We start from the raw sequence: 14582 nt of genomic DNA on the forward strand, positions 1-14582 counted from the left end.
CAGCCAATCACAAGAGCTCGTGTTAAAGGGTTCTGTCACGTTACATGAGGTGATGGATTTAAATGAAGGTGGTGGATTAAAGCGAGGTGGTTACCCATCGGGGGCGTGGCCAGAGTCTGCCGTCCAGCCAGCTGGGCGGGGCCTAATCCCTCCAGGAAGCCGGTGAACTGTTTGTCCGACGCCAACTTCACCCCCGGAAATATGAGCCTGAAGAGACGGAAACCAGACGCACATCAAAGACAGAAGAACGGAACAAAATGATAAAACATGACGGGACAGGAAGAGGGGTTCTTACGCTCCCGGTTTGGGGTCCTCGGCGTCCGGGTCGCGGCTCGGCTGGCGCGTGAAACGAGCTTTAAACTCGATCGCCAAACCGGTTTCTACACTCCTCTGGACAGGAAGTCGCACTACCTTCTTCTTCTTCTCTTCCTCTGGATGAACAGAGGCAGACGGACAAAAAAAGGACAAAAAACAAGAAGAAGAAGAAGAAGAAGAAGATGTGAGTTTGAGTTGCCATGGTGCCTCTTCGGCCAATCAGCACCTCCGTTCCGTTCCAGCCTCATCCACGGTCCAGCCAGTCTAACTTCTTCCTCCGTTTCGTGGTGAGTGGCAACCGGGTGGCAACAAATCTTACCAAAAAAACCAGAGGTGCTGATTGGCCGAAGAGGTGCTGTAGTACTCCTACAGAGTCCTAGAGAGTATTTTTTTTGCCACTTGGTAATGCTGGAATGGAAGTTTACCATTTATTCAGAACAATACAAATTCAAATTATGTGATTCAAATTCAGTTTTTTAACACAATTATTCAAGTTTAGCAATTCAAATCCAAATATAAATAATTCAAATTCAGTTTCTGGTGGCTCATATTTCAGCCCGTATAATGTTTAGTAGTTTACGTGTAGAGGAAACAGCAGGGGCCCTGGTGTTGATCCCTGAGGGACACCTTCATGTTCCCCCTGAGGGTCTGAACTGGTTTAACTGGGACTGACCCTCGGGGTTGAGCTGGGAGGCGCTCTGAACTGGTTTAACTGGGACTGACCCTCGGGGTTGAGCTGGGAGGCGCTCTGAACTGGTTTAACTGGGACTGACCCTCGGGGTTGAGCTGGGAGGCGCTCTGAACTGGTTTAACTGGGACTGACCCTCGGGGTTGAGCTGGGAGGCGCTCTGAACTGGTTTAACTGGGACTGACCCTCGGGGTTGAGCTGGGAGGCGCTCTGAACTGGTTTAACTGGGACTGACCCTCGGGGTTGAGCTGGGAGGCGGTCTGAACTGGTTTAACTGGGACTGACCCTCGGGGTTGAGCTGGGAGGCGCTCTGAACTGGTTTAACTGGGACTGACCCTCGGGGTTGAGCTGGGAGGCGCTCTGAACTGGTTTAACTGGGACTGACCCTCGGGGTTGAGCTGGGAGGCGCTCTGAACTGGTTTAACTGGGACTGACCCTCGGGGTTGAGCTGGGAGGCGCTCTGACTCTTCTTTCCCAGTCCGACCATCCCCATCATCTTGGCGCCGAAGCTGGAGCGGCGCTTCTTGTCGTCGTCGTCGTCGTCGTTCCTCCCCAGCGAGCAGATCTCTCCGCCGACGCTCGACGACTTCTGGAGAGGAGCTCCGGCCGCCGGCGCCCTGCAGGAGGAGACACCTGTCAATCACCTAGGAAGGGGCGGGGCCACAGGTGGGAGGCGTCTCTACTGTTGCTATGACTGTAGCAGGAGCGCCTCATTGGTCGACCTCTTACTTTGAAGGCTCAGGCTCCGCCTCCCCTCTTCACACAGTCCTACAGAGTACTACAGAGTACTACAGAGTACTAAACAGTCCTACAGAGTACTAAACAGTCCTGCAGAGTCCTATAGAGTACTACAGAGTACTACAGAGTCCTACACAGTCCTACAGAGTACTACAGAGTACTACAGAGTACTAAACAGTCCTACAGAGTACTAAACAGTCCTGCAGAGTCCTATAGAGTACTACAGAGTACTACAGAGTCCTACACAGTACTACAGAGTCATACAGAGTCCTACAGAGTACTATAGAGTACTACATAGTCCTACAGAGTACTACAGAGTCCTACAGAGTACTACAGAGTCCTACAGAGTCCTACAGAGTACTATAGAGTACTACATAGTCCTACAGAGTACTACAGAGTCCTACAGAGTACTACAGAGTCCTACAGAGTCCTACAGAGTACAACAGAGTCCTACAGAGTACTAAACAGTCCTACAGAGTACTAAACTGTCCTACAGAGAGTACTACGGAGTCCTACAGAGTACTATGGAGTCGTACAGAGTACTAAACAGTCCTACAGAGTCCTACAGAGTACTAAACTGTCCTACAAAGTACTACAGAGTACTAAACTGTCATACAAAGTACTACAGAGTACTAAACTGTCATACAGAGTCCTACAGAGACCTACAAAGTACTACAGAGTACTAAAATGTCCTACAGAGCACTACAGAGTCCTACAGAGTCCCATAGAGTACTACAGAGTACTAAACTGTCCTACAGAGTACTATAGAGTACTACAGGGTACTAAACTGTCCTACAGAGTACTACAGAGTACTAAACTGTCCTACAGAGTACTACAGAGTCCCATAGAGTACTACAGAGTACTAAACTGTCCTACAGAGTATTATAGAGTACTACAGAGTACTAAACTGTCCTACAGAGAGTACTATAGAGTCCTACAGTGTACTACAGAGTACTACAGAGTCCTACAGAGTACAACAGAGTCCTACAGAGTACTAAACAGTCCTACAGTGTACTACAGAGTACTACAGAGTCCTACAGAGTACAACAGAGTCCTACAGAGTACTAAACAGTCCTACAGAGTACTAAACTGTCCTACAGAGTATCAAACTGTCCTACAGAGTCATACAGAGTCCTACAGAGTCCCATAGAGTACTACAGAGTACTAAACTGTCCTACAGAGTCCCATAGAGTACTACAGAGTACTAAACTGTCCTACAGAGTACTATAGAGTACTACAGAGTAGTAAACTGTCCTACAGAGAGTACTATAGAGTCCTACAGTGTACTACAGAGTACTACAGAGTCCTACAGAGTCCTACAGAGTACTACAGAGTCCTACAGAGTACTAAACAGTCCTACAGAGTCCTACAGAGTACTGTAGAGTACTACAGAGTCCTACAGAGTACTACAGAGTACTACAGTGTACTATAGCGTACTACAGAGTCCTATAGAGTACTACAGAGTGCTACAGAGTCCTATAGAGTACTACAGAGTACTACAGAGTCCCATAGAGCAGTGGTTTTCAAAGTGGGGGCCGCGGCCCCCTGGGGGGCCGCCAGGGGGCGCTAGGGGGGCCTCAGAAAATTGGAGGGAAGATGAGAAAAAAAATATATATATTTTTTATTTTTTTATTTTATTTTTTTAATAACCATTTGTCCTGAACCGTACAATACGTAAACTGCCGTAATCGTCGGATTCTCAAGTTCAGCTGCAAATTCGGCATGACAACGTCATAATCTGTGTAGACAGTTGTTATCGAATTATTGAATGGTAAATCAAAGTAAGAAAATACATTCTAAAAGTTGATGTTTATTTGGATATTTTGTAGCATTGTCGGTGGGTTTGGGGGTCCCCGGCCAGAAGCTAATGCTATTTGGGGGGCCTTGGCAAGGAAACGTTTGGGAACCCCTGCCATAGAGTACTACAGAGTACTACAGAGTCCCCTCTTACTTTGAAGGCTCAGGCTCCGCCTCTCCCATGTCCATTGATTCGCTCTTCTGCAGCGTGGCTCCGCCCTCTGCTTCCTCCTGTGTTCCCTCTGACCCCGCCCCCAACTCCAGTGATTGGCTATCCACAGCCTCCGTCCGACTGTCTCAGCGAATGAGATGAGAGAACAGCAGCATGCAGACAGAGTGATGAACACATGCTAACATGCTAACATGCGAACATGCTAACAGAAACAACAACCTACAACAGCAAGGTGAACAAACTGAAGGATGACTGATGCATTGTGGGACGTGAGGCTGAATGTTGAGCGCCCCCTTCAGGACCAACAGGGACACTGCAGCCTGCTGGTGTCTTTGGTTGACAGGTTTCATTGTTGACCTAAAATATATTTACAGGTAACTTCTGATGACATCACGGCGTTCTGGGGCGTTAGCGATGTAACAGGTTTTCTTGAGCACGTAAGTATCAATGAATAAATACCCAAAGGGATGAATAAATGTAGAATAAATAAATAGAAATAATAAATGGTAATTCTATATTTTACATTTATTTTATTATTTATTCATGTATTTCTGTATTTATTCTTAAATTTCCACATGTATTTATTTATTTATAAATGTTTTTATTCATTGCTGCATTTATTTATTTATTTTTAATAAAATTATTAAATTACTTAATGTAATTTAATGGAAAAAAATAAATGAATGAATAAATAAATAAATACATGTGGAAATGTCAGATTAAATGTAGAAATAAACTAAATATATGAAAATGTAGAAATAAATATATAAATAAATGGGAAAGTAAATGGTAATTCTATATTTTTACATTTATTTTATTATTTATTTCTGTATTTATTTTTACATTTCCAGATGTATTTATTTATTTACAAATGATTTTATTCATTGCTGCATTTATTTATTTTATTTAATTAATTATATAATTAAATTAATTCATTTATCTTAATAAATAAATGATGAACAAATACAAAAATAAATACATGTAATAAATAAATAAATACATGTGGAAATGTAAAAATAAATGTAGAAATAAACTAAATATATGAAAATGTAGAAATAAATAATTACATGCAGTCAATGAAAACTTTTCCCTCTGGTGTTTGCAACATAAATGTCGGTCCCGAAGTTCTTCTAAGTTTAACCCTTTGATGCACAACATGGTCTAAAGTGACCCAACTGAGTTTTTATATTCTTTATCTTTGCAATAAATTAATTCCATAATTCAGTATTGCAGGTTTTTGATCATCATACATCCTAATTTTTGGTTTAATTTCTTACTTTTTGAATGAAACCACTTTTTTTTATCACTACTCTTCTAAAGCACAACGTCATTTTTGACCCATGTTGTGCATTAGAAGGTGTTTATATGTTGAGCATCAAAGGGTTAATAGTAACTCCCAACCCAACAACACAACGATGATGTTTTCTTTCTGGCGCTCTGGGCGAGCGGCGCCATCGGTCTGATCCGTGTGTTGACCCGTAGCGGCTGCTGGTCTCACCTGATCCTGCTGACTGATCGGGCGTCGTTGGACATGACGGACATATCGCTGACATCACTGTCTGAAGACTTAAAGGACAGACTGTCCCTCATCTGGAGACAGAGACAGAGGCGGTCAACAGGCGTCGGACATCATTAATGATGGACATTACAGGCCAAAGGTTTGGGAGCAAGGACGACACAGGCCAAACAACTTCAGTTTTTTGTTCACAATGACTTTTTTTAAAAACCAGAAGAAAAAAAACAACTACTTTGTCCAAAGAACAAGAAAAAGATACATGAGAGGGCAAAAGCACATAAATTTGAAACAAGTTCTGTGGACCGAGAAAAAGACGGAAAAGAAAAGAAAAATACAAGATAAAGACGACAAATTCACGGGAAAAAAGTGACAAATTTAAGAGATAAAAAACAACAAATTTACGGGAAAAAAGTGACAAATTTAAGAGACAAAAACGAAAAAAAATTGTGAAAAAGGTGACAAATTAACAAGAAAAAAGTCACAAATTTAAAATCGACAAATTCATGGGAAAAAAGTCACAAAATTACAAGTAAAAAGTGACAAATTTAAGAGATAAAAACGACAAATTTACGGGGAAAAAAATGACAAATTTACAGGAAAAAAGTGACAAATTAAAAAGAAAAAAAAGGACAAATTTACGGGGAAAAAAGTGACAAAAACACAATAATTATAGTTGTGAAAAAAAAGGTGTGCTCACCTTTGACGGATCCTTCATCACACCTGCAGACACAGAAGAGGAAGAGTCAGCGATCAAACAACTTATTTCATATTTAAAGTGACAGATTCGCTCTGTAGACGCTCACAAAAAACTTCAGCTCAGGAAGAAAATATATAAAACTGGTGAAGACAGAATGTACCTTCTCTGCTGGCTGGTGACGCCTCCCCTGCACCGCACGACGGACGGAAACAAGAACATCAACCGGACAAGAACCCATTCAGATCACAAACCAGAAAGAAAGATGGACGGATGAATAACAGGACTAACAGAAGGATGGACGGATGAATAACTGGACTAACAGAAGGATGGACGGATGAATAACAGGACTAACAGAAGGATGGATGGATGAATAACAGGACTAACAGAAGGATGGACGGATGAATAACTGGACTAACAGAAGGATGGACGGATTAATAACTGGACTAACAGAAGGATGGACGGATGAATAACAGGACTAACAGAAGGATGGACGGATGAATAACTGGACTAACAGAAGGATGGACGGATGAATAACAGGACTAACAGAAGGATGGATGGATGAATAACAGGACTAACAGAAGGATGGACGGATGAATAACTGGACTAACAGAAGGATGGACGGATTAATAACTGGACTAACAGAAGGATGGACGGATGAATAACAGGACTAACAGAAGGATGGACGGATGAATAACTGGACTAACAGAAGGATGGACGGATGAATAACAGGACTAACAGAAGGATGGACGGTAGAATAACAGGACTAACAGAAGGATGGACGGATGAATACCTGGACTAACAGAAGGATGGACGGATTAATAACTGGACTAACAGAAGGATGGACGGATGAATAACTGGACTAACAGAAGGATGGACGGATGAATAACTGGACTAACAGAAGGATGGGCGGATGAATAACAGTACTAACAGAAGGATGGACGGATGAATAACTGGACTAACAGAAGGATGGACGGATGAATAACTGGACTAACAGAAGGATGGACGGTAGAACAACTGGACTAACAGAAAGATGGACGGATGAATAACAGGACTAACAGAAGGATGGACGGATGAATAACAGGACTAACAGAAGGATGGACGGATGAATAACAGGACTAACAGAAGGATGGACGGTAGAATAACAGGACTAACAGAAGGATGGACGGTAGAATAACAGGACTAACAGAAGGATGGACGGATGAATACCTGGACTAACAGAAGGATGGACGGATTAATAACTGGACTAACAGAAGGATGGACGGATGAATAACTGGACTAACAGAAGGATGGACGGATGAATAACTGGACTAACAGAAGGATGGGCGGATGAATAACAGTACTAACAGAAGGATGGACGGATGAATAACTGGACTAACAGAAGGATGGACGGATGAATAACTGGACTAACAGAAGGATGGACGGTAGAACAACTGGACTAACAGAAAGATGGACGGATGAATAACAGGACTAACAGAAGGATGGACGGATGAATAACAGGACTAACAGAAGGATGGACGGATGAATAACAGGACTAACAGAAGGATGGACGGATGAATAACTGGACTAACAGAAGGATGGATGGATGAATAACAGGACTAACAGAAGGATGGACGGATGAATAACTGGACTAACAGAAGGATGGACGGATTAATAACTGGACTAACAGAAGGATGGACGGATGAATAACTGGACTAACAAAAGGATGGACGGATGAATAACAGGACTAACAGAAGGATGGATGGATGAATAACAGGACTAACAGAAGGATGGACGGATGAATAACTGGACTAACAGAAGGATGGACGGATTAATAACTGGACTAACAGAAGGATGGACGGATGAATAACAGGACTAACAGAAGGATGGACGGTAGAATAACAGGACTAACAGAAGGATGGACGGATGAATAACTGGACTAACAGAAGGATGGACGGATGAATAACAGGACTAACAGAAGGATGGACGATAGAATAACAGGACTAACAGAAGGATGGACGGATGAATAACTGGACTAACAGAAGGATGGACGGATGAATAACAGTACTAACAGAAGGATGGACGGATGAATAACTGGACTAACAGAAGGATGGACGGATGATTAACTGGACTAACAGAAGGATGGACGGATGAATAACTGGACTAACAGAAGGATGGGCGGATGAATAACAGTACTAACAGAAGGATGGACGGATGAATAACTGGACTAACAGAAGGATGGACGGTAGAACAACTGGACTAACAGAAGGATGGACGGATGAATAACAGGACTAACAGAAGGATGGACGGATGAATAACTGGACTAACAGAAGGATGGACGGATTAATAACTGGACTAACAGAAGGATGGACGGATGAATAACTGGACTAACAGAAGGATGGACGGATGAATAACAGGACTAACAGAAGGATGGACGGATGAATAACTGGACTAACAGAAGGATGGACGGATGAATAACTGGACTAACAGAAGGATGGACGGATTAATAACTGGACTAACAGAAGGATGGACGGATGAATAACTGGACTAACAGAAGGATGGACGGATTAATAACTGGACTAACAGAAGGATGGACGGATGAATAACTGGACTAACAGAAGGATGGACGGATTAATAACTGGACTAACAGAAGGATGGACGGATTAATAACTGGACTAACAGAAGGATGGACGGATGAATAACTGGACTAACAGAAGGATGGACGGATGAATAACTGGACTAACAGAAGGATGGGCGGATGAATAACAGTACTAACAGAAGGATGGACGGATGAATAACTGGACTAACAGAAGGATGGACGATAGAATAACTGGACTAACAGAAGGATGGACGGATGAATAACTGGACTAACAGAAGGATGGACGGATGAATAACAAGACTAACAGAAGGATGGACGGATGAATAGAAAGACTAACAGAAGGATGGACGGTAGAATAACTGGACTAACAGAAGGATGGACGGATGAATAACTGGACTAACAGAAGGATGGAAGGTAGAATAACTGGACTAACAGAAGGATGGACAGATGAATAACGGGACTAACAGAAGGATGGATGGATGAATAACAGGACTAACAGAAGGATGGACGGATGAATAACTGGACTAACAGAAGGATGGACGGATGAATAACAAGACTAACAGAAGGATGGACGATAGAATAACAGGACTAACAGAAGGATGGACGGATGAATAACAGGACTAACAGAAGGATGGACGGTAGAATAACTGGACTAACAGAAGGATGGACGGATGAATAACTGGACTAACAGAAGGATGGACGGTAGAATAACTGGACTAACAGAAGGATGGACGGATGAATAACAGGACTAACAGAAGGATGGACGGATGAATAACTGGACTAACAGAAGGATGGACGGATGAATAACAAGACTAACAGAAGGATGGACGGTAGAATAACTGGACTAACAGAAGGATGGACGGATGAATAACTGGACTAACAGAAGGATGGACGGATGAATAACTGGACTAACAGAAGGATGGACGATAGAATAACTGGACTAACAGAAGGATGGATGGATGAATAACAGGACTAACAGAAGGATGGACGGATGAATAACTGGACTAACAGAAGGATGGACGGATGAATAACAGTACTAACAGAAGGATGGACGGATGAATAACTGGACTAACAGAAGGATGGACGGATGAATAACAAGACTAACAGAAGGATGGACGATAGAATAACAGGACTAACAGAAGGATGGACGGATGAATAACTGGACTAACAGAAGGATGGACGGATGAATAACTGGACTAACAGAAGGATGGACGGATGAATAACTGGACTAACAGAAGGATGGACGGTAGAATAACGGGACTAACAGAAGGATGGATGGATGAATAACAGGACTAACAGAAGGATGGACGGTAGAATAACTGGACTAACAGAAGGATGGACGGTAGAATAACAGGACTAACAGAAGGATGGACGATAGAATAACAGGACTAACAGAAGGATGGACGGATGAATAACTGGACTAACAGAAGGATGGACGGTAGAATAACGGGACTAACAGAAGGATGGATGGATGAATAACAGGACTAACAGAAGGATGGACGGTAGAATAACTGGACTAACAGAAGGATGGACGGTAGAATAACAGGACTAACAGAAGGATGGACGGATGAATAACTGGACTAACAGAAGGATGGACGGTAGAATAACTGGACTAACAGAAGGATGGACAGATGAATAACGGGACTAACAGAAGGATGGATGGATGAATAACAGGACTAACAGAAGGATGGACGGATGAATAACTGGACTAACAGAAGGATGGACGGATGAATAACAAGACTAACAGAAGGATGGACGATAGAATAACAGGACTAACAGAAGGATGGACGGATGAATAACAGGACTAACAGAAGGATGGACGGATGAATAACTGGACTAACAGAAGGATGGACGGATGAATAACAAGACTAACAGAAGGATGGACGGTAGAATAACTGGACTAACAGAAGGATGGACGGATGAATAACTGGACTAACAGAAGGATGGACGGATGAATAACAAGACTAACAGAAGGATGGACGATAGAATAACAGGACTAACAGAAGGATGGACGGATGAATAACAGAACTAACAGAAGGATGGACGGTAGAATAACTGGACTAACAGAAGGATGGACGGATGAATAACTGGACTAACAGAAGGATGGACGGTAGAATAACTGGACTAACAGAAGGATGGACGGATGAATAACAGGACTAACAGAAGGATGGACGGATGAATAACTGGACTAACAGAAGGATGGACGGATGAATAACAAGACTAACAGAAGGATGGACGGTAGAATAACTGGACTAACAGAAGGATGGACGGATGAATAACTGGACTAACAGAAGGATGGACGGATGAATAACTGGACTAACAGAAGGATGGACGATAGAATAACTGGACTAACAGAAGGATGGATGGATGAATAACAGGACTAACAGAAGGATGGACGGATGAATAACTGGACTAACAGAAGGATGGACGGATGAATAACAGTACTAACAGAAGGATGGACGGATGAATAACTGGACTAACAGAAGGATGGACGGATGAATAACAAGACTAACAGAAGGATGGACGATAGAATAACAGGACTAACAGAAGGATGGACGGATGAATAACTGGACTAACAGAAGGATGGACGGATGAATAACAAGACTAACAGAAGGATGGACGGTAGAATAACTGGACTAACAGAAGGATGGACGGATGAATAACTGGACTAACAGAAGGATGGACGGATGAATAACAAGACTAACAGAAGGATGGACGATAGAATAACAGGACTAACAGAAGGATGGACGGATGAATAACAGGACTAACAGAAGGATGGACGGTAGAATAACTGGACTAACAGAAGGATGGACGGATGAATAACTGGACTAACAGAAGGATGGACGGTAGAATAACTGGACTAACAGAAGGATGGACGGATGAATAACAGGACTAACAGAAGGATGGACGGATGAATAACTGGACTAACAGAAGGATGGACGGATGAATAACAAGACTAACAGAAGGATGGACGGTAGAATAACTGGACTAACAGAAGGATGGACGGATGAATAACTGGACTAACAGAAGGATGGACGGATGAATAACTGGACTAACAGAAGGATGGACGATAGAATAACTGGACTAACAGAAGGATGGATGGATGAATAACAGGACTAACAGAAGGATGGACGGATGAATAACTGGACTAACAGAAGGATGGACGGATGAATAACAGTACTAACAGAAGGATGGACGGATGAATAACTGGACTAACAGAAGGATGGACGGATGAATAACAAGACTAACAGAAGGATGGACGATAGAATAACAGGACTAACAGAAGGATGGACGGATGAATAACTGGACTAACAGAAGGATGGACGGATGAATAACTGGACTAACAGAAGGATGGACGGATGAATAACTGGACTAACAGAAGGATGGACGGTAGAATAACGGGACTAACAGAAGGATGGATGGATGAATAACAGGACTAACAGAAGGATGGACGGTAGAATAACTGGACTAACAGAAGGATGGACGGTAGAATAACAGGACTAACAGAAGGATGGACGATAGAATAACAGGACTAACAGAAGGATGGACGGATGAATAACTGGACTAACAGAAGGATGGACGGTAGAATAACGGGACTAACAGAAGGATGGATGGATGAATAACAGGACTAACAGAAGGATGGACGGTAGAATAACTGGACTAACAGAAGGATGGACGGTAGAATAACAGGACTAACAGAAGGATGGACGGATGAATAACTGGACTAACAGAAGGATGGACGGTAGAATAACTGGACTAACAGAAGGATGGACAGATGAATAACGGGACTAACAGAAGGATGGATGGATGAATAACAGGACTAACAGAAGGATGGACGGATGAATAACTGGACTAACAGAAGGATGGACGGATGAATAACAAGACTAACAGAAGGATGGACGATAGAATAACAGGACTAACAGAAGGATGGACGGATGAATAACAGGACTAACAGAAGGATGGACGGTAGAATAACTGGACTAACAGAAGGATGGACGGATGAATAACTGGACTAACAGAAGGATGGACGGTAGAATAACTGGACTAACAGAAGGATGGACGGATGAATAACAGGACTAACAGAAGGATGGACGGATGAATAACTGGACTAACAGAAGGATGGACGGATGAATAACAGGACTAACAGAAGGATGGACGGATGAATAACTGGACTAACAGAAGGATGGACGGATGAATAACTGGACTAACAGAAGGATGGACGATAGAATAACTGGACTAACAGAAGGATGGATGGATGAATAACAGGACTAACAGAAGGATGGACGGATGAATAACTGGACTAACAGAAGGATGGACGGATGAATAACAGTACTAACAGAAGGATGGACGGATGAATAACAGGACTAACAGAAGGATGGACGGATGAATAACAGGACTAACAGAAGGATGGACGGATGAATAACAAGACTAACAGAAGGATGGACGGTAGAATAACTGGACTAACAGAAGGATGGACGGTAGAATAACTGGACTAACAGAAGGATGGACGGTAGAATAACAGGACTAACAGAAGGATGGACGGATGAATAACTGGACTAACAGAAGGATGGACGGATGAATAACTGGACTAACAGAAGGATGGACGGTAGAATAACGGGACTAACAGAAGGATGGATGGATGAATAACAGGACTAACAGAAGGATGGACGGTAGAATAACTGGACTAACAGAAGGATGGACGGTAGAATAACAGGACTAACAGAAGGATGGACGATAGAATAACAGGACTAACAGAAGGATGGACGGATGAATAACTGGACTAACAGAAGGATGGACGGATGAATAACTGGACTAACAGAAGGATGGACGGTAGAATAACGGGACTAACAGAAGGATGGATGGATGAATAACAGGACTAACAGAAGGATGGACGGATGAATAACTGGACTAACAGAAGGATGGACGGATGAATAACAAGACTAACAGAAGGATGGACGATAGAATAACAGGACTAACAGAAGGATGGACGGATGAATAACAGGACTAACAGAAGGATGGACGGTAGAATAACTGGACTAACAGAAGGATGGACGGATGAATAACTGGACTAACAGAAGGATGGACGGTAGAATAACTGGACTAACAGAAGGATGGACGGATGAATAACAGGACTAACAGAAGGATGGACGGATGAATAACTGGACTAACAGAAGGATGGACGGATGAATAACAAGACTAACAGAAGGATGGACGGTAGAATAACTGGACTAACAGAAGGATGGACGGATGAATAACTGGACTAACAGAAGGATGGACGGATGAATAACTGGACTAACAGAAGGATGGACGATAGAATAACTGGACTAACAGAAGGATGGATGGATGAATAACAGGACTAACAGAAGGATGGACGGATGAATAACTGGACTAACAGAAGGATGGACGGATGAATAACAGTACTAACAGAAGGATGGACGGATGAATAACTGGACTAACAGAAGGATGGACAGATGAATAACAAGACTAACAGAAGGATGGACGGATGAATAGAAAGACTAACAGAAGGATGGACGGTAGAATAACTGGACTAACAGAAGAATGGACGGATGAATAACTGGACTAACAGAAGGATGGACGGTAGAATAACTGGACTAACAGAAGGATGGACGGATGAATAACGGGACTAACAGAAGGATGGATGGATGAATAACAGGACTAACAGAAGGATGGATGGATGAATAACTGGACTAACAGAAGGATGGACGGATGAATAACAAGACTAACAGAAGGATGGACGATAGAATAACAGGACTAACAGAAGGATGGACGGATGAATAACAGGACTAACAGAAGGATGGACGGATGAATAACTGGACTAACAGAAGGATGGACGGATGAATAACAAGACTAACAGAAGGATGGACGGTAGAATAACTGGACTAACAGAAGGATGGACGGATGATTAACAGGACTAACAGAAGGATGGACGATAGAATAACAGGACTAACAGAAGGATGGACGGATGAATAACTGGACTAACAGAAGGATGGACGGATGAATAACAAGACTAACAGAAGGATGGACGGATGATTAACAGGACTAACAGAAGGATGGACAGATGAA

At 42.7% G+C, this 14582-nt stretch overlaps 1 protein-coding gene across 1 annotated transcript in view; it reads right to left on the minus strand.

The window, feature by feature from the left end:
* The window catches only part of rims2b (regulating synaptic membrane exocytosis 2b), a 50989-nt gene that overhangs the window by 1052 nt on the left and 35355 nt on the right, over positions 1-14582 (minus strand). Inside the window, exons 24-30 of the mRNA XM_059349544.1 lie at positions 6084-6110; positions 5924-5946; positions 5209-5300; positions 3693-3830; positions 1439-1620; positions 296-431; positions 95-207 (exon numbers count right to left, since the gene is read on the minus strand). Coding sequence (XP_059205527.1) covers positions 95-207; positions 296-431; positions 1439-1620; positions 3693-3830; positions 5209-5300; positions 5924-5946; positions 6084-6110 — 711 coding nt within the window. The remainder of the gene's footprint in view (positions 1-94; positions 208-295; positions 432-1438; positions 1621-3692; positions 3831-5208; positions 5301-5923; positions 5947-6083; positions 6111-14582) is intronic.

This window comes from Centropristis striata, chromosome 14 (assembly GCF_030273125.1).
Source record: "Centropristis striata isolate RG_2023a ecotype Rhode Island chromosome 14, C.striata_1.0, whole genome shotgun sequence".
NCBI lineage: Eukaryota > Metazoa > Chordata > Actinopteri > Perciformes > Serranidae > Centropristis > Centropristis striata.